This window comes from Lissotriton helveticus, chromosome 1_1 (assembly GCF_964261635.1).
Source record: "Lissotriton helveticus chromosome 1_1, aLisHel1.1, whole genome shotgun sequence".
Classification (NCBI taxonomy): Eukaryota; Metazoa; Chordata; class Amphibia; order Caudata; family Salamandridae; genus Lissotriton; species Lissotriton helveticus.
The window spans coordinates 2,048,898,958-2,048,919,913 of NC_136057.1; the positions used below are offsets into that span (position 1 = coordinate 2,048,898,958).

A 20,956-nucleotide genomic window follows, 5' to 3' on the forward strand; every position below is an offset into this window, starting at 1 on the left:
GTACCTCAGTACATTTGATTTAACTTCTGGATACTGGCAGATTGCCTAAACTCAGGGGGCCAAAGAGAGGTCTGCATTCTCAATGCCAGAGGGGCAGTTCCAAGTCATGCCCTTTGGGTTGAAGAATGCCCCAGCCACATTTCAGAAACTGGTTAACCAGGTACTGACCGGGCTGGAGGAATTCAGCACCGCATACCTGGATGACATTGCTGTGTTTAGCTCCACTTGGGAAGAACACTTGCAACACCTCTGTGAAGTGTTGAAGGCTCTGCAAAGGGCAGGCCTCCCTATCAAGGCCAGCAAGTGGCAGATAGGCCAGGGATCTGCGGTGTATTTGGGACACCAGGTGGGGAGCGGCCAGGTGGCGCCCCTACAGGCGAAGATTGATACCATTCTGGCTTGGGAGCCCCCCAAGACCCAGACAGAGGTGAGAGCCTTTTTAGATCTCACCGGGTATTACCAACGGTTTGTCAAGGGATATGGCACCATCGTTACCCCCTTGAGAGAACAGACGTCCACGAAGCAGCCCAGGAAAGTGAATTGGACCAATGCCTGTCAAACTGCTTTGGATGCCCTGAAGACTGCCATGTGTACGGAACCTGTGCTCAAGGCCCCTGACTTCTCCAGTGAGTTCATAGTGCAGACAGACGCTTCAGAGCATGGTGTGGGAGCAGTACTCTCACAAATCAACGACGAGGGCTGGGAACAACCTGTAGCTTTCATTAGTAGGAGGCTACTCCCCAGGGAGCAGAGGTGGAGTGAAATTGAAAGGGACGTTTTCGCTGTGGTCTGGGCTCTGAAGAAGCTGAGGCCCTACCTGTTTGGGAACACCCAAAACTGTTGATGTGGTCCATCTCGCTACAGGGAATAGACTTCACAGCGGAACACCGCCCTGGTACAGAACACCCCAATTCCCTGCCTCCTCATTTGGGGCGTCCTCAGCCTCCAACACTTCAGTGCCACCACTGTTGTACATGAGCAGGCACATTCCCCAACATATGGTTCTACAGGGGGTGCTTGTGCTTGTGCACCAGGGTCCACAGGCTCTATCTCAACAGGGATGCATACCTCATCCAGCCGTGACACATAATTGACCTGCCACCATCTCCAACTTTTCCTTTTGCTGGTCATTTCTTGTGTGCTGTCCGGCTGCCAGGATAAAATTGAAACACTCAAGATCCCCAGAGGAGGACTACAATGCTTGTGTTCTATGCCCAATACGCCATGAGGCCCTCTGTACAATTTCTAGTGATAAAAATGAATCTGAAGTTAGGGCTGTTCCAGATCTCACAAGGATGGCATCTTCTCACCTGGCACGCTGATATTGCCAGTGCCAACAATTTGAAAGTGAAAAACACAAGACTATAAAATTCCCAAACTAATTTAGAAAAGTAGAGACAAATGTAATTGGATACTAAAAACCACCAAGACTATCCAGATAGGTTAGAGAAGTCAGAAATATGATGTTTTAAAGTTTTAACCCCTTCCATGCGGGGCTGTTTCCCCCGCTGTGCTAGGGGGCGGGGGGCGCGCACAGCACCCCCATGCTCATGACGAGGTCAGCTCGTCATGAGCTACGGCGCTCCGGTGCTCATGACGAGCTGAGCTCGTCATGGCCACACCCGTTCCAATGGAACGCTCAGCACTGCAGGGGAATCAGCCCAGCATGCGAGCTTTCCACGGAACGGGCGCGGTCATGACGAGTTCAGCTCGTCATGAGCACCGGAGCGCCGTAGCTCATGACGAGCTGAACTCGTCATGAGCGCTGAAGGGGTTAAAGCAAAAAGTGCAAGAAAAAATAAAACCCCACTTAAAAGATGCTTTTCCCGGTTGACCAGGAACGATACGTAATTTCAGGACAACCACGAAGGAGCAGAGTTTGTCAAACCAATTGTGTCATCCTGAGAATATTTTTCCTTCTGAATAGGTGTCTTTTGTGGGACTTGAATTCTTCCACTGGGCCAAAGATCAAGTCTGTGGCCGGCAAACAGACCTTAAAGTCAGACACATCGCCATTGAGCTCCTGCTGAAGCTATTGGTTTTGTCACCAGAAGCTCTGAGCAGGACAAATCTAGATTTTGTATCCAGCGAGATTGCTTAGTGGGTCAGATAGATTTCATGCCTTGCCTCGATTCAGATTTCCCTTTTTACTTACTTGTATAGTAGTGGAATCCTCCAGTATGGCAAAGGTTGAAAGCCAGATAGGGTTCCACAAGTCCGGATAGGCTCAGGGTGAGGTCTAGCAAAAATATTTTCTGAATGACCAAAAGCTCATAGCAAGACAAACCTGAATTTCTTGTCTGCCTAGGATGCGACCTCTCTGGGTACACTTCAGCAACATGTCATTGATTTAGAGTTTGTCAAAAGGGGATACCATATTAAATTAGATGGATATCTAGTTTGCCGTACTATAAGGGAATGGGTATAATGAACTTACCATAAGATGAATGGGATATGAACCATGTTAGTGACAGAATACACATTTGACAACCTCGAAATCCCCATTTTTGAAAGTTATGGGATACATTCTTCCTGGTCATTTGTTCAAACGAGCCTTTCAGGGCAGGCGTCTAAACACCAGGGGGCCCATTATGATGTCGGGCGGATTGCCCCCGCCAGGCTGCCAGAAGCCACTGCCAGCCTGGCGGGGGCAATCTGCCCGACATCTACACTCGTTTACCCCCCACCATATTAGTATGGCGGGGAGACCATCCGCCGCTTTTCCGCCCCGGTCGCCTTGCGGCCGGGGCGACAAAGGAATAATACGGTGGCAGTGCCTATCAGACACCGCCAGCCATATTATGATGGGCAGTTTTCAATGCCTTTCCGTGGCGGCACGGAAAGGCATGCGATCTTCACTTTGCGGGCTCCCAAAGTGAAGGAGGGGTGGGGGGTGCACACGGGGGGTACCTGTGGTACCCCCCTGCATTTGCATATACAATGCGGTAGGCACCGCACGGTGCCTGCCGCATTGTGTATGCAAATGCATACATGCATTTATGGCATTGTGGCGGGCGGTGCAGAGAGCACCGCCCGCCACAATGTTATAAATGCAGTATGCGGCCGCCACTGTGGCGGCCGCATCCTAATACCACCCACGGGACCCCCACCCTTATGGCGGGTGGTCCCTAGTCCCGATAGGATGGTGGGCGGACTAAGTCCACCCGTCATCCTAATGATCCCCCAGGTCTCTCTCCAGCCTTGTCTCCTGCAGACTCACATTCTCTTGTTCTTCTTGGGATCAGTATTCTGCCTTTCGTGTCCTTGAACCGTAGAAACATGAGGCCAACTATTTCACTCTTGAATAGAATTTTCAGTCCAAATGTGCAGGTAAGCAGTATGAGTCGTTAAATCATTGTATGAGCCCTCTTGTTTCAACTGGAGTCTTCTTCCAGAAGAGTCTTCTTCTTCATAGAAAGTCTTCCTATGGCAAGGAGTTTACTGAGAAGGCAGTGGAGGTACCAGACTTAGCGGGTGCCCTAATCAGTGATTGGAGAAATACCACCACCAAATCCTAACTGTTTTTTTGCAGTCCCACACCATTTTGTGCAGTACTTCCTCTTTGCCTTAATATACAATTACCCAAGATCTGTTTCATGGTGGCCATATCCAACTGCTATCTGGCAGGCCTGTCTTTAGCTCCGAAACGTCTCAACCATCCATGTAAGCTCTTTTTATACCAAACAGGGATAGAACAGGTTTCATGTCCTACTGTGACGAAGGCCTGGTTCTCCGATGGGTCCTGGGAAGGACTAGGATAAGCCCACCTTGGCACCTTCAAGTCAAAAGAGGTAGTGCTAAATCTGCCTTTTATTCTGTAAACTGTTTGTTTCTACTCCCAGGTAGCTAATCCCTGAGAAATGGTCAGCAGTTAACACCCATTGGCCCTTCCAGGGCTTAGAGAAAGGCCATTGCCCTCTGAGGCAGCTTTGTTCATTCTCTCAGCCAATGCTGTATAATCCAGCTCTGGATGTGTGGTGAGTGGCATAAATGACTTCCAGCTAAAATTACTTGTATATAAATTTACTTTCCTACTTACTTTACTGAATATGTCATTTCAACATTGAATTACCTTTTAAAAACCAAGCATACATTAACTCTAAAGCGTTTACATAGCCTTTTGACACTTTCAATCAATCCATTTTAGTTTTACTGCATTCAAAGTTGGTATTTATTAATATCTCATGAAGCACTGACATTTTTAAAAACTGAAAATCTGAAACTAGGCAAAGCACCTGGAGGATATGTTTTTATTTACATGTTATGCAATGAATCATTGGCAGAAATGTGATCTCACATCACAAGGCAACATTTTCAATTCAAACAAATACATGCAACCAGCAAAGGTCATCGTCCTGTCACTGCTGAGCCAGCTATCATACCCCCCACAATGACCCTATTGGGAGAGCTACTGTTTACTAATGAATCCCGACCAGTGCCAGTCCATGGGAAAGCCAATTTTCGCTGGCCTCTAAGGGAGAGCAATCAGACCAGAGGCACGTACCCCTATCACACTCGCTGGTACGGGGTCATACATAAATCTCTAAACCAATATTATATCAATCTGATTGTCATTTGCTTCTTTTAGCTAGACACTGAGTACATCATTTATCACCACAATGTTTTTGAAAGATAGGATTTTAACTACTGTAGATTTCTTATTTTATCAAACAATACCTCTACAGACAGTAGACAAAAAATAAAACAAGCAATTGCAATCCAATAGGTCTCGCATTTGCAAGAGTTTGAGCAATTGGCATAGTAAATGACTATGCCTTTTATTTATGTGTTTTGAAAACCCGCAAACAGTGTGTAAACACACACTTTCTATTTATAGTTGTTACTTATGAGAAGCAAGGCTGGCAGTAACTGCTCCTCTTTTACTGCAAGTTTTGCTTCTCGTAAGCAACGACTATAAGAACAAAGTGCATATTTACTGTCCTACTAAACCACAAGACCAGAACCGGAGGAATGTCCTTCTCCTACCTTGCCTCCAGGAAATTGAACACCCTACCCATCCACCTCAGGAAATCACCCTCGCTGATACAATTCAGGAAGGACCTCAAGACCTGGCTCTTCAGATCAACTCAGCACTTAGTATGATCTGCTCCCCCCATCATAAATTAAAGGCATTTTCATTTACAATGTCAATAGCTCAAACTCTTGCAAATGCGAGACCTATTGCATTCCAAATGCTTGTTTTGAGATTGGAGAACAAAGTTTCCCTATGGGAAAAAAAGTGTGCGGCACGAGTAACAACAGAAAGGAAAGGCACATGATGACCTCTGTGAAAACAAATGTGGCTATATAACAGCTTCTCACTCTTCACACACCTCTTTGTGCTCAATCACATACCCCCCCACCACCAGATAACTGTGACGTTCATATAAGGATGTATGTGTCACAATGCCTTTGGCCAATCAAAACACCCATGGGCACAACAGGTTGTCTAATAGAAATATGGGAGTTTGTCTACTGCATGCGGGTCAGTGAAAGGTAATTATTGTGTGTACCTTCTGTACCCTGAGACACACCGTACCTTCTAAAAACTGGAAAAATGTAAATACTGATAACGAAAATAAATACAAACAATAGGTGCACCACAAAATGCAGTGATAATGCTTGTTTTTACTATATATTTCCCTTGCAACACCCACAACTGCCACCTCTCTCAAAATAACTGAGAAGGCCCACCTAGATAAAACTGTGGTAGGGAGAGGGGCACAGCTAGCAAGTGGCCCAGTATTTTGAGTCAGTTGGTGCACAGTCTAAATATCAATTCCTAAATTTTGACTTACAGTAATATCGAGTTGGAAATATCGAAAGTGGAGAATATCGAGGTCAAGAATATCGTTGGACAGAATATCAACTCTAAGGTAAGTAATATTGAATTTGTTTATATCGATGTAAGTAATATCGAAGTTAGTAATATCGATATCAAATATATGGATGTTACTAATTTCGATGTTCCTAACATCGATATTTGTTTATTGTTATGTATTTTATTATGTATTTTATATGTATGTGTTATATGTTTTTTGTTAAGTATTTTATTTGTTTTAAATTATATGTGTACTATTTTTTATATATTAATAATGTTAATTTTAAGTTAATTTTATGTTTTAGTACTGGAGCGGGTTGTGGGTTTATAGGGGAATAGGGTGGGAAGTAATTTAATTATAGTAAATTAAATATTAATTTTTAGTAATTGTAAATTAATTTTAATTAATTTTTGTGTTGATGTTCTGTAGCGGGTTGTGGGTTTATAGGGTGGGAAGTAATTTAATTGTAATTAAGTAATGATTTTTTTTAACAGGAATTGATTCTTATTTTATTTGTAATTGATGATTAATTGGTAATTAATTATTTTAATTGGTAATTCAGATTTTTAATTGTTAACTACTTTTTATTTATTGGAAATACATGTTTATTATTTGGTAATTATTGTTTCATTTAAAATATTTTTTGATTTAAAAATAAATTTATTGTTTACTATATTTTAATTGTTAATTAATTTGTAATTATTCATATGTTTAAAAAATATATATTTTAGTGTTCAATATTTATTATTTGTTAACTAATATTTATTAATTAATATTTATTGGTATATATTGTTCATTTCTTGTTAATTAATTATTCAATTGTAATTATGTTTTTAATAATTATTAATGGGTATTTGCAAATAATGTAGAGTTTTTAAAAAAATTAAATGATTAATTATTTTATTTACAACTAATGTTTATAAGATTGTTATATTTAACTTCTACGCTATCCAACAATTTCCCTACTGTTGCACTCTCTGGAGTTGGAATAGTAATTGTTACCCCTACGCTAGCCAACGCTTTCCCTACTGTTGCACTCTCTGGAGTTAGAATAGTAATGTTTACCCCTACGCTATCTAACGTTTTCCCTACTGTTGCACTCTCTGGAGTGGGAATAGTAATTTTTACCCTTACGCTAACCAACGCTTTCCCTACTGTTGCACTCTCTGGAGGGGGAATAGTAATTTTTACCCCTACACTATCCAACGCTTTCCCTACTGTTGAGCTCACTGGAGTAGGAATAGTAATTCTTACCCCTACGCTATCCAACACTTTCCCTACTGTTGCACTCTCTGGAGTGGGAATAATAATTTTTATTCCTACGCTATCCAACGTTTTTCCTACTTTTGCACTCTCTGGAGCTGGAATAGTAATTTATACCCCTACGCTATCCAATGCTTTCCTTACTGTTGCACTGTCTGGAGTTGGAATAGTAATTTTTACCCCTACGATATCCAACGCTTTCCCTACTGTTGCACTCTCTGGAGTGGGAATAGTAATTTTTACCCCTACGCTATCCAACATTTTCCCTACTGTTGCACTCTCTGGCGTTGGAATAGTAATTTTTACCCCTATGCTATCCAACACTTTCCCTACTGTTGCCCTCTCTGGAGTGGGAATAGTAATTGTTACCCCTACGCTATCCAACGCTTTCCCTACTGTTGCACTCTCTGGAGTGGGAATAGTAATTTTTACCCATGCGCTATCCAACGCTTTCCCTACTGTTGCACTTTTTGGAGTTGGAATAGTAATTTGTACCCATACGCTATCCAACGCTTTCTCTACTGTTGCACTCTCTGGAGTTAGAATAATAAAATCAACTCTACGCTATCCAATGGTTTCTCCACTGTTGCGCTCTCTGGAGTGGGAATGGTAATTTTAAGTTCTATGCTATACAACGTTTTTATTACTGTATTTTTTTTAGTTATTGGTTTTGAATAGTATTTTTATTTATTTAGCTTTTTGATATTTTTTGTATAATTTTAGATAATGTAGTATATAATTAATTTTAAAAATATTAAAAGTATTTTTAATTTTTGTAATTTATTAATAATAATTATTTACTTTTTATTTATGTTTTTGTTTTATGTTTGTAAATGTATTTGTAATTTATAATATTTGTTAATTTATAAATGATTATAATATTTATTAAAACGTATTGTTAAGTAAGTATATATTATATATTGTTTATATATGTTTAATTAATGTATTAATATTTAATATATATTATTTATTAATTTTAAACATTATTAGATATGTTTAACTAAGTTTATTTTATTTATTAGTGTTATTTACTTTATTTTACATTCATATTTTTTTACAGGAAAAAAAAACGATATTTTTAACATCGATAGTTTTTAACATCTATAATTTTTTTCCTGATATTTTTGTACTTACCATGTTGTAGATGGGATGTCGATATTCTTGCCTTCGATATTTCAGCATCGATGCTCCTGTAGGTCGATATTTTGAAGGTCGATATTTTGTCAGTGATCCGAGTCAGCTGGCTTCTGAACCACTTTTAACACAAAGTATAGCTAAATAAAACTCTGGGTGCAAAGCACTTTTAAGCTAAAGAGCCAGGAATTGAGGATGCTTAGCTGGTATCGGAATTTACTACATAGGCTCTTTAAAGTTACTTGTAGATACTGATATTCACCTTCCTAGCAAACACAGCTCTAATTTAAAAGATAGAATCACCAATATGAGAGAAGACTACCGCTTCACCTGATGTGGGGTTTGCGGGAAACAACCATTATAACGCAGTCATTACAGCGCATTACCTTTACAATGCAGCTGTTACAGCGCAACTGCCTTTACATGACGTGCCATTACAACACATGCCATTACAACGCATGTGACTACAACTCATGCCATTAGATCACATACCATTACAACACAAGCCAATACATTGCATGATAAGGTAAGTAATGGGGATTTTTTAGTTTTAGGGTGGGAATGGGTTTTGGCGTGCATGGGGATAGTAGTTTTTACCCCTACACTATCCAACACTTATCCTACTGTTGCACTCACTGGAGTGGGATTAGTAATTTTTACCCCTACACTATCCAACACTTACTCTACTGTTGAACTCACTGGAATGGGAATAGTAATTTGTATCCCTATACTATCCAACACTTACCTCACTGTTGCCCGAAAAGTATTGTGCGTTGGAATGGCGTGCCATGTCTGAACTGGTGTGGTGGTATGAGCTAAAGAATTATGATGGATTAAACCCAGATCAGTTGACTGGGGGTGAGTGTTTGATTTGCTCAAACACTCCGTCCATCATCCCCTTTGGTATCGCTTTGTTCACCCTGAGTTGGCAGGGTATGCGCAGACGTGGGTCCCTTGCTCACTCTACCACTGGATTCAAGATAGCCTGGCTGATGAGGATTATGAATCTGAAACCGGTCCCAGGATGCTTGTTTCCAGTCCAGGGAAGACATGGCTTGGCAGTTTGGGCTGGACTGTTCCCATGAGGCACAGGGTCAGACTGATTTGCATAAGGCCATGTCTGAACTGGGGTGGTGGAGTGAGCTAAAGAATGATGATGGATTAAACCCAGATCAGTTGACTGGGGGTGAGTGTTTGATTTGCTCAAACACTCCGTCCATCATCCCCTTTGTTATCGCTTTGTTCGCCCTCAGTTGGCAGGGTGTGCCCAGACGTGGGTGCCTTGCTCATTCTAACACTGAATTCAAGATATCCTGACTAATGAGGATTATGAATCCGAAACCGGTCCCAGGATGCTTGTTTCCGGTCTAGGGAAGACATGACCTGGCAGTTCGGGCTGGACTGTTTCCATGAGGCACAGGGTCAGCCTGATTTGCATATGGCCATGTCTGAACTGGGGTGGTGGAGTGAGCTAAAGAATAATGATGGATTAAACCCAGATCAGTTGACTGGGGGTGAGTGTTTGATTTTCTCAAACACTCCGCCCGTCATCCCCTTCGGTAGTGTGTTGTAATGGCATGCATTGTAATGGTATACGTTGTAATGGTAGTTTCTAAAAATGCATTTTAATGGTATGCGTTGTAAAATCATGCATTGTAATGGTAGTTGCGATGTAAAAACCACGGTGTAAAGGCATGTGTTGTAATTGTTTGTTTTGTAACATCATATATTCAGGGTTTGCTACCACCACACACACCGGAAGCAAAAGCGGGGATATGTAAGACCTCAATCGGCTTTGCAGCGACTCTGCACTCACCACCAGGCACTCTCACCTGGAAAAGGGAGGTCAGGCTGCCCACATTGGCAGTATTGATGTCCATCCCATGAGCCGAGAGGTTACTTCACATCTTCACGCACATGTGGCCGCCGTGCCAGTTTTTTAAACATCAGATGCCAATGCTGCCCGATTGGGGTTTTGTAATGGGGAATACCTCCATCTGGAGACCTGTTAAAGTTTCCTTATCATAAACTATACAATCTCTTTGCAATCAGTTCTTTAAATTGTATAATGTTCCTACTGATGATACAGGTATGATGTGCTTTATAATGCACATTTGCCATCACCGCAATAGCTTGGACTTGTTTGGGATTTATTTCTTTGGCCAGGCGTCTCCCACAGTTATGGCTGTGTGGGTCACAGGTGAGCACATGAGGGGGATGGGAAGAAAGGCAACACAAAGTATGGCGGGAGAGGCTGGGAACAAAGACTACACGGACGTAAGAAAAACAGCACGGACAACGGGGGGTGGGAAGATAGACAAGACGGACAAAGGGAGGGTTTGGAAACAAAAACAACACAAACAACGGAAGGGGCGGTAAGAAAAGCAACACAAAGTACGGCGGGAGGGGGGTCGGAAACAAAGTCAACATGCAGTGCACGGTGCGCTATAGATACAGTGCACTTTACAAACATGGCATGGAATGCAGGTCACTCATAGATTAAAAAAAAGTACTGCACAGAGGGACAGTGTACACTTTTGACCCAGAGAAAGAGAACAGTAAAGGTAATCTGTGAACACAGTGCACGAGGCGCTATAAATACAGTGCTGGGAGCTGATTAAAGTTTTTATAGATACTGTGCACGAGGGAGGGTTTGCACTTAAGAACCATGATGTGTTCTGCACTGCTCAGATATGAAAAGGAGAGACTCTTTTTACCCATGTACTGAGCAAATGTTAACTTTGCAAGGCTGCTTGCTGATCTTGCTTTTAAAAATGTGCGCATCTGGATTCCACAGGATTCAATGTCAAGCACTCTGTGGCATTGAGTGCAGTTCTCATTTGCGGGGGAAGGAGGAGGCACCCAGTTGTAGATTTTCAGTGAATCAATTGATATGGGTTGCTCAGTTACAGAAACCTTGACCGTTAATCTGGGTGCACCAATGAATTGTAGTCCCAGTGATTTCAAAACTCTGATTAAAGTTTTATAGATACAGTTGAGGGTTTGCACCTGTGAAGCATGATGTGTTCTGTACAAATCAGACTTCATGAAAACCTCAACTTTTGAATCACTCCCACCATCCTTAAGTCGAGAATAACTCTGGATCCCCATTTGTACTCTTTAAACATATTCCTGGCAGTGAATGCTCCCAAGCCACATGGCACATTGTGATTTACCCCATGTATTCTAATATGTGTCACAGGTGCACCCATTAATAATCTGAGCTGCAAATCTGTAAATAAATGCTGTACATTATCAACAGTACACAATACATAAAATCAAAAATAATCTGATAGCATTTAGGACTGTCTCGTGGAAAGAAACAAAGTGAACCATCGAGGCACAACCAAGAGACAAATAATGAAAGAATGATTATATATATATATATGCCATATGTACAGTAAAGGAGGACTGGGGAGAAAGGAACAGCAGGGAGTTGGAGTTGCTTTTGATGTGTCTTCACTGAAATACTGTAGATCGAGAGTGAGCTGATGGAACAGGGGGACTTGAAACGAGATTACAGTGGTAGGGGTAAATATTTTTAATGTGATGTGGTGTAAGGAGGTTTAAATATAACAAGGGGGTTTAAATCAACACAGCCACAATCACTCAGATGCACATGTGAGGTGTGCTAAAACTAAAAAGTGTTTATATACCTTTACTAGGAAGCAAACTAACTTCTCTATTAAAAATATGATTATAAAACACAACATTTTCTTTACATGCACACGGTTTGCACTTTCAGGCGGTGGCATATTTTATATTAGACTTTTTTTTATTGTTGTGACATATGAAATAAATAAAATACAAAAATCTATAGCTATATATACTACCTTGCTTAGCCGAAAAAAATTGCCTTTGTTAGAGTCTGTTTCGAAGCGCTGCACAGTCAAATGAAACTTAGGCGTGCTGCAACGAATTACTAATCCTGATAGGTAGATTTTTACAGGAGCAAAACACCATTACTAAAGCAGAAACTCAGTCAGTTTTTTTGATTTGTGGCAGTTGCATGTGAGTATTAGGGTGAAAAAAGTGTCTTCTGTTGCGGAGGGTTACTGGTGCTACGGGCAATGTGATGTATGCTCAGTTGTAAATATGTGAACATTAGTATTACAAGCTAGTGCAATACCACTCCCTAAGTCATTACTCTTCCAGTAATGTGCAATTCCTTTTACTGCAGGCAGATTACGTGCCAAACCCAGGACAACAAGTATTACCGCTGGTGCCCCTACTCTGTCATTCTACTGTTGTGGGGAATCTGCACATATACAGATCTATGCGCAGGAAACCAGGACCTCAGTGAATAGGGAATGTACAGACCTACCACATTAGTACCCAAAATTCCAAACCGACTAGCTATAGTGTCTCATTTGTTCTCCGACTAACAGCGAAGCTACCAATAATTAGACAACCCAGAACATGACACTCCCGAACCTTCTCAGGGATTGTGGGAGCCAGACAACTCTTTCGCTCACTCACTCATACTTGTCCACAATGAGAGTAATCAGAGACGCCGTATAGTTTAAAATGTTTATATTTACTAACACGTTCTATGGTACAGTACACGTGCCAATACTAGCAGCAAAATGCTTAAACACAATATAGTCAGCATTGTCACAATTCCATAGAATACAAATGGGGAAATCATTTCAGAAAGACAGTGGAAAAGGACTACAGTGCCTGACCACCCTCCCCGTGGTAAAAAGGAATTTATTATAAAAAGGAAGACCTCTGTGCTTTGTCAGCAGACCCCATAACTCAAGGCCTAGATGAAAGGTTTATATCTCAGGACAAGCACAGCTCTTCTCAGGAGAAAGGTGTCTCTCCAAGTGTGAACAACATGTTTTGCTTGCAATATTAAAGCATACAATTTCCAGTAGTGCCGCTGTGTGTAGCATGTTATGTCTAGGTGAGAGGGACTGACCAGAACAGAATAACAAGGGGCATTGTTGATCAACCTTGTACATCGCGTGCAGACTAAACCTCAAAGCACAGTAGAGAACGCAAAAGGTAGACAGTTCTCATGTGAAAGGGGCACAGAGTCTTGCAAAATAAACGCATGCAGTGTCGTGCGCAAAAGCAGCCTCATGTCAGCTAAGCTCATGCTAACTTAGCAATGTCGACAATGAACCCACCATCTATACTACCCTACGTGGAGGCATTGCTGGTCCATATTGGCAATGTGATGTATAACCTATATGTAGATTGTATGTGCACACCAATGCTCGGATTGTGGAGTGATGGGAAAACATTATGTTATGTTGCGCATCTCACTAACAAAACATCACGGTGGGTCTGCCAGGATTGGTAGCATGCCAGGTTATGTAAGGTTATAGTAAGCGCTTCTTCATGACTACAATGGATTAAGAATGCAAATATAACCAGTTTGACAACCAGCACAATGTGGTTCAGGGAGTCCACGGACTTATGCTGAAAATCTTCTCAGCCTCTACTGTGGTTAAAACATGTTGGACAGATCACTGCTTAAACAAAGCATGGTGGGCGGCCTGCACATTATCGTTAGGCGAATGGCTGCCACAGTAATGCAGTAATAATGAAAGCGCGTTTGGTGAACCAAGTGCCATGGCGCTTAAAACAAAACAAAGAAGTAGTCCCTAAATGAAAAGACACAGCCCTGCATCAGAGCTAAACTGTACTTGGTCGGTGCTGCCTGCCAAGAAGCGGAAGTGGCATCTGGGGAGCACCAACCAATAAGGAACCAATAGAGCAGAGCAACACCAGAGACCCAATGACAAGCAGCAGGCAGGATTTCTCTCTGAATAGGGGTTACACCAGGTCTTCCAAACAGCGCATGCGCACTGCCTAGGCTCGACCTAAAAATCAATTGCAGCATCACCAAATCGCAGCCTCCTGACATGAAGAAATAACGCATGGGTAAAGCCGAGTGTACAAGATTCACATATTGGAAATCAACGTATACATTTGTATTTGGCAATTAGGACAAAATAAGCCAGAAAACCTCATATGAAGAAAATATTAATGTAAGTTTTACAATACAAAATAAGCAAACTTAGCTTGCAGGAAGAGGGACTGCACAACTTTGGACTCAGAGTTTTGTCTAAGCCTCTGTGAAAGGAACTTGAAACGTTCACACTCAGTTGGCTTAACAAATAATAAAATCGCATTGCGCTACTCAGGTAAATGGCAAGTTAAAATGATCTGGCCTGTAGTTATCCTAGTGCAGCAGGGGCAGTAGCGCCGGGGCCCTGGGGAGTCAGGGATCACTATTTAGATTGCTTGCTTTATGGCCAATACTACCTTGTTAAATTACTGGTAGGCACATGTTCGCCTGCAGTAAACTGAGCCAATAAACACAATTGTTTATGCTCTATAGAGAGCCACATTCTTCGTGCTCTCTTTATGCCTGGCTTTATCCTCGCAACTTCTATTTTAATCTCCTTTTCAAAGTTAACAAAGACAGAATTATCCATGATCCAAATTGAAGTACAATACCATGTTTTATTTCAATGTTTTTGTTTGGATGATTTTCAAAGCTCTACCATATCACTCTGTTGCCACTTCAGAAGGCTACCGAGGGCTGGGTACAGTAAACCACCCTCAAGTTGTGTTTCTTGGTCTATGGATCTTTGAAATTAACGCGGACCAAATAATAATATTAAAAAAACAGCACCACCCCAAGAAATTGTTATTTTATTTGTTCTACCTGCTATGACTTTCGCCCCATGTGCTTTAGACCGCTAAAAGGTAGTTCACCTCTTAAATGATATGCACAGTGCTCTATTGATTAAAATGCATGTGTTCGAGGTTCTCCTGCAAGTTGACTAGTACAGAGCGAAGGGGTGAGTAGCTCGGGGGGTGGGGGCTATGTTGTGTCACACGCCACAGACCATGTTGCTCAGAATGCTCCTCTGGCAGAATTTTGAAGAAGGGGGATCCACGTGCTGGTCTGGACATTGTGTTATTCGGGATGCAAAGTGTTGGTAAGGTCTTAAGATGGACGTGGGGCACGCGCTTTGAGGTTTTCTCCTGTATTTGGGTCAATACAAATAGCTTGTGTGATATTTCAGAGAAGCTTGGATCTAAAAGTTCTAGAAGGTATGGAATTTGACTATAGGTTCTGGACATTACATTAAACAATATTTTAAAAGGTAACAGTTTTAAAACATTGACATATTTCAGTGAGATATGTTTTTACTTTTGGCCTAAATTGCTCCTTTCTACCTCCGTACAAACTATCTCAAAGCAAATCTTTCAGCAGTAGGCAACAATTCACATATATGTAGTCCACATTTGCCTTAAATCATTCCAACGGTCCTGCAGATGTTCTTTGATTTTGGAGCAATCCAGCTTCATTCTTCCTAATAAAGCTCCTTACAGTATGTAGTGCCTCAATGTTACGATGGTGCAGTCTGAGCTCACCCTTCACTCCCAGGTTAGCGCTGTGGTGTCCTCTTCCTTTCTGTCACTTCGTACCATACGTAAGGTATCCCGTTTCTTTTCTTTTGATGCCCTGAAAACGATCATCTTGGCAATGGTTATTTCCCGCCTGGATTATGGCAACGCCCTATATGCAGGTTTACCTGCATATAGCTTAAGGCGTTTGCAGTTGATACAGAACCAGGCGGCACGGCTGGCTTTCAATCTCCCAAAATTCCATCATGTAACACCCCATCTCAAATCCCTTCACTGGCTTCCTGTTCGTGAATGTGTCCAGTTTAAGCTTGCGTCTATCATCTGCCAAGCACGACTGGGCATGGCTCCGGCCTTCATTACATCAGAGAATGTCCCCTACGTTCCAACTAGGGCACTACGTTCAGCCTCGCAAGCCCTTCTGACATTGTCCCGCTTCCGGAGGAAGAAATGGGGAGGCTCAAAGTTTTCCACCCTCGCACCTATCCTATGGAACTCCTTGCCTTTAGAGCTTAGGTCCACACCCCTCTACCCTCAATTTCGAAAAATGCTCAAGACCTATCTATTTGCCAAAGCTTTTAATTAGACCACTTGTTACTTTTGTTCTTATTTCTTTTACCCTCTCATTTTCCACCCTTTGAGGTTTGTCTGTTGCAGCGCCATGAAACCGCTGGTGAAAGCGCGCTCTATAAATAATTTTAAATTCAAATTCAAATTCTGCTAATTGAGTAGAAAGAAATTAGGAATTGTAAGGAGATTGTCTCCATATAAAAATGAACTTCAGTGAAAACTGCCACCATATGACTCCAAGCGTTTACTGTTGCCATTGAGAGAAGGTGTTGAACGGTACAATATACCTAACCATTTGCCTTCCTAGTTTCACGCTCCACCCCTATTTTCTACCTTCAGTTTGAGTGGTCTAATAAATAAAATGCTTCCTTTGCAGCTTGTCGACATGGACAGTCATATTAAATGTGCATTTTGGAGATACTCACCAGACACCATGAATGGCGATTGGTCTACAGAAGGTTGTGAGCTTATATTCTCCAATGCTAGCCATACGTCATGCAAATGCAATCATCTTACCCATTTTGCTATTTTGATGTCATCTGGTCGCAAGCTTGTAAGTACTGTTTTTTCAAATATTTCCTTGGGAGGTTTATGTTATCAGTGTCCAGAACAATATTGTCATCCCCCTGCTCATTAGCTACTTGGAAAGATTGGGAACTGTAGCAGTTCTGTTCAGAAAACGTGCCCACTTCCACTACAATTTAATTGTAATTTGACAATCACCTGAAATTTGCTGGATTCATAGTTTTTCATGTTTCTTGAAAATTAACAGTCATGAGTGAGAGATTTATCAATGCTTTAGGCAAGTCACCAAAAATGATGCAATCCAGTTCAAATTGTTGATTTTTTATTAGCCTCCCAGCACACAACTTGCCTAACAGTAATGCAAAGTAGCACTATATATACAGCTTTGAGTTCCTTCGTGTTGAGAGGGCATCCAGTGGTACGTCGTGTTCGCGCACAACAGTTAATGGGTTTTGAGGCACTATATATTAACAATGGTGGGCAGAACTGTATGCCAAATTATTATGCTTCCACAAAGCAGGTGCAAACTAGGAGAAATGTTTCTATTTTTTCAAACTATTGAAATTTCGATTGTGTGCTACATTACATAGAACACATACAAAGCGGGACATTTTTAAAGTTGCTCAAAGCATGGTATTTTGTGCTGCAAATGTACCCTTCCACTGCAAAACCTATGGTAGAGTCACAGAGTAAAGTGCAAATGTGTGTGTGTGTGTGTGGTGCTAGACAGCCTGCTTGTGTGTTAGTGATAGGTAGGAGATCAGCAGCATCACATCTTTGTAGATTTGGCACTGTCCTGATCTCTCCCTTTACGCAGAACAGCAACTTTTTGACCTGCATTGCATGAAATTAAGGTAAATTTGTCTCAGATTTGGTATCATTATACTTGCTGTAATGAACATGGGTCTAACCAAAAAGGTAAAAATTCATGGAAACTACCCTAAAATTCACACCTAAATTAGTTTAAGAACCTCTTAATAAGCCACTGACAGCATGCAAAACATTCATTTAAATTATTAAGGAATGAGACATCAGAAATCAAGGTCACAATCTAATATTTCTTTTGTCATTTTTTAACTGTTTCCTGTTTCAGGGGACTACACATGTCGGACAAATCAAATGGGCAATATTTGAAATCAGTGCAAACCTAATGCATTAGTATTTCTCTCTGTCATGGTTGTTATGTTATTTTATTTTTTGTTTATGTGTATTTGTATACTGCACTATCGCCTGTGAGGGTATGCTGGCAATGAGTACGTGTGTGCCTAGCCCTGCCTATAATAGGTTGGGTAATTGAAAAGTATGGTCTTCACCATCTTGTGGAATTCAGAAAGAGAGGAGGAGGCTCTGATGTGCACTGGGAGGCCGTTCCAAGCTTTAGGAGTGATGTAAGCGAGCACAAAACCTCCTCATCTGGTGCTGTGTGTTGGAAATGGGGTTTCTGGTTGGCTAGGATATGCACCTAAGCCAGGCCGAACCCTCCACTCTAGTCAGGGTAAGGGTGTTACACACCCAAGATAACCCTTGCTCACTCACTTGGTAGCTTGGCAGAGCAGTCAGACGTATCCCAGAGGCAATGTGTAAAGCCTCTATGTAACACACATACCAGTGACACAATGAATACACCTCAAAAAAGACTCCCCACAGTAGGATATACAAATATGTACCTGTATTGCATATAATCATAGACCAAAACAACATAAACCAATAATCACTTTGCCAGCAAAGCAATTTTCAAAGCATCACAGTTAGTGCAATAAGATAAGAACTTATATGTTGCACACGTCATGAAAACACCATCCCTGCGCACACAATGCGCCTCCTGTAATAATACCCGTAATACTGAGATCCTGAAAAGTAATGTAGATTCAACACATATCCTAACATCAGGGCATAGATGGCAGCAGTTTGGTTATACCAAGAAAAACACATGAATCACCATATCACAAGAAACCCCTAAATGCGTCCTGGGTAAGACTCTTGTGATAAACAGCTGCACTACGGCACTCCTATTAGCCGGAGTATGGTAGGTGTCTGTGCCAAATGTGAATGAGCGTACTCAGGCATGGCAAGTAGGCCGCAAGACCACCCATGTGTTGATTCCGGGTAATATGGTCATGTAAGGGAAACACTTCACTGGGGCCTCAGTTGACTGTTTCTTTATGGACCAGGTGTCCCACATCTAAAGGGCACCCAGGTACTTGTCTTCCAGTGAAAGGGGTGGGGGAGCACACACTGTAGGAGTTTACTATGAGCCCTCCCTGGGTCCCCCAAGTATAGCTCAGCAAAGGCAGCTTCCCGCGAACATGCAAAGCAGCTGCCAAACAAGGCAGTTTTGCATGAACATTGAGGCCAATGTTGCAGCGTGTCTGGAGGCTTTCAGGGGCTTCTGGACACTGAGAAAAGATGCTGGATATTCCTGGACTGCTGCTAAAGCAGTAGCAAAAGCTGAAAATACTCCTTTCTGCTCTCAGCATCTGGGATGATTGTGCTGGTGCTTCTTGAAGCAGGCAGGAGCCGCAGGCAGGCACACACAGGTCAGTGAAGCACAGGGAATGGGCCAGACAGCAGCTCATGTCCCATGAGCCCCGTACCTGATTCAGGATGTCAGCAGAGTCCGAGTGTGTGTCCAGCAGCACAGAGGCTCCACGAACTGGGGGTTTGTGGCTACTGCAGCCCCCTGGGGCCCTTGTGTTGCAATGCTTCCTTCTGGCCTTACCAGGTATAGTGCCTACACCAGCAGCTCTAGGCAGAATCAGGTGATGAGGGCTTTTGCAGCATCAATGGGCACAGAATGACACTGTCCATGTGCTGGTTTCACTGAGGCAAGGAGCAGAAACGCTGCTCACCACACGCTGGGCTCCTTGGATTCAATTGGAGCACTCGAGCAGGGAAATAAGCAGTAGGCCAGCACATATATGACAATGCAAAGTAGTAGCCTCTCCTGCAGCCCAGCAGACAGTAGGCCACACGACAGAGCAGGCAGACTCTATGGCATTTCCTCCTGGCAGCACAGCAATCCCCTGTTAACGTGTAGCATGTAGAGCCAGCAGCATCTGTTACAAGTCCCACGCAGTGTCTAAATTCATGGGGTCAGAGCCCCTGTACTTATGCTCAAAATGTCTTGCTGTGGAGGTAACATCAGAATAACTTTAGAAGTGCTCAACATCCCCATTCAATCCCAGCTCTAGCTCTAGACATCAGTAGGGGGTAAATGAGCCCTTTGTGGGAGGGCAAGTCATCCTATGTACATATAAGCACACCCACCCCCCTCTCTCCCAGTCCAGGAAGACCATTCACTATGCAGATGAATGCAAGTACAGCCCTGGTACACTCAACCCTTCCTGTGTGATGGCTGTCTGGAAAGTATGCACAAGCCCATCTGTCACTCTATCCTAGATGTGGATTAGAGTCAGGCTGCAAAGCGCAAAGAGTCAGAAGCACATAGAAATGCCTACTTTCTAAAAGTCTTTGCTGATAATTATTGCAAACCATCAATTTTATTTCAGAATGTCAAATTTATAAACATCCGAAAGCTCCTAAATTGCTTTTTATTCGCTTTTTTTTCAATTGTTATATCACAAACAACATGATTACCACATAATTTTAGCATCAACGGGTAACATTACTGGTAATTAAAGGGACAAAAAAATATAATAAATATTCATACAATCAACCATTCATACCATAAACAATCTACATTTATTCCCATCCGTCCACCATACTACACAACAATATATACACACACTCCAGGAATGTAACTAAACCTGTGGAGTGGAATAGGTCTGCCAAATCAATGTATCCAAATCTTAGGTTACCGACAATGTGTTTTATCAGTATATACAAATTAAACATTTAATCGGTTTTAACAAATTACCCCTAAACCAATTATTAATCCAGGGGTTCTTTTTATATAGATCTTTTATGGCAGCACCAGAAGTCTACGCGTTTTGAGTCCCAAGATTTGTAGGGACTCTCGTCAGGACCATAGATTTCTGAAATGATAAAGGAAATGGGGTAATATCCTGTTTAGGCCTTCTGGTGCTGCCATAAAAGATCTATATAAAAAGAACCATTGGATTAATAATTGGTTTAGGGATAATTTGTTAAAACAGATTAAATGTTTAAAGGGTAGTTCCAGACTTGGCAGGGGACTTTAAATGCCAAGTCAACTGAGCATGCAGGCCTTGCAGTGGCAGACCTGAGACAGGTTTGAAAGGCTACTGTGGGTGACATAAGCAGGGTTGCAG

At 42.0% G+C, this 20,956-nt stretch overlaps 1 protein-coding gene across 1 annotated transcript in view; it reads left to right on the forward strand.

Annotated features, from left to right (window-relative positions):
• The window catches only part of ADGRL4 (adhesion G protein-coupled receptor L4), a 654,086-nt gene that overhangs the window by 376,426 nt on the left and 256,704 nt on the right, over nt 1–20,956 (forward strand). The window contains exon 10 of the mRNA XM_078644908.1: nt 16,558–16,734. Coding sequence (XP_078501034.1) covers nt 16,558–16,734 — 177 coding nt within the window. The remainder of the gene's footprint in view (nt 1–16,557; nt 16,735–20,956) is intronic.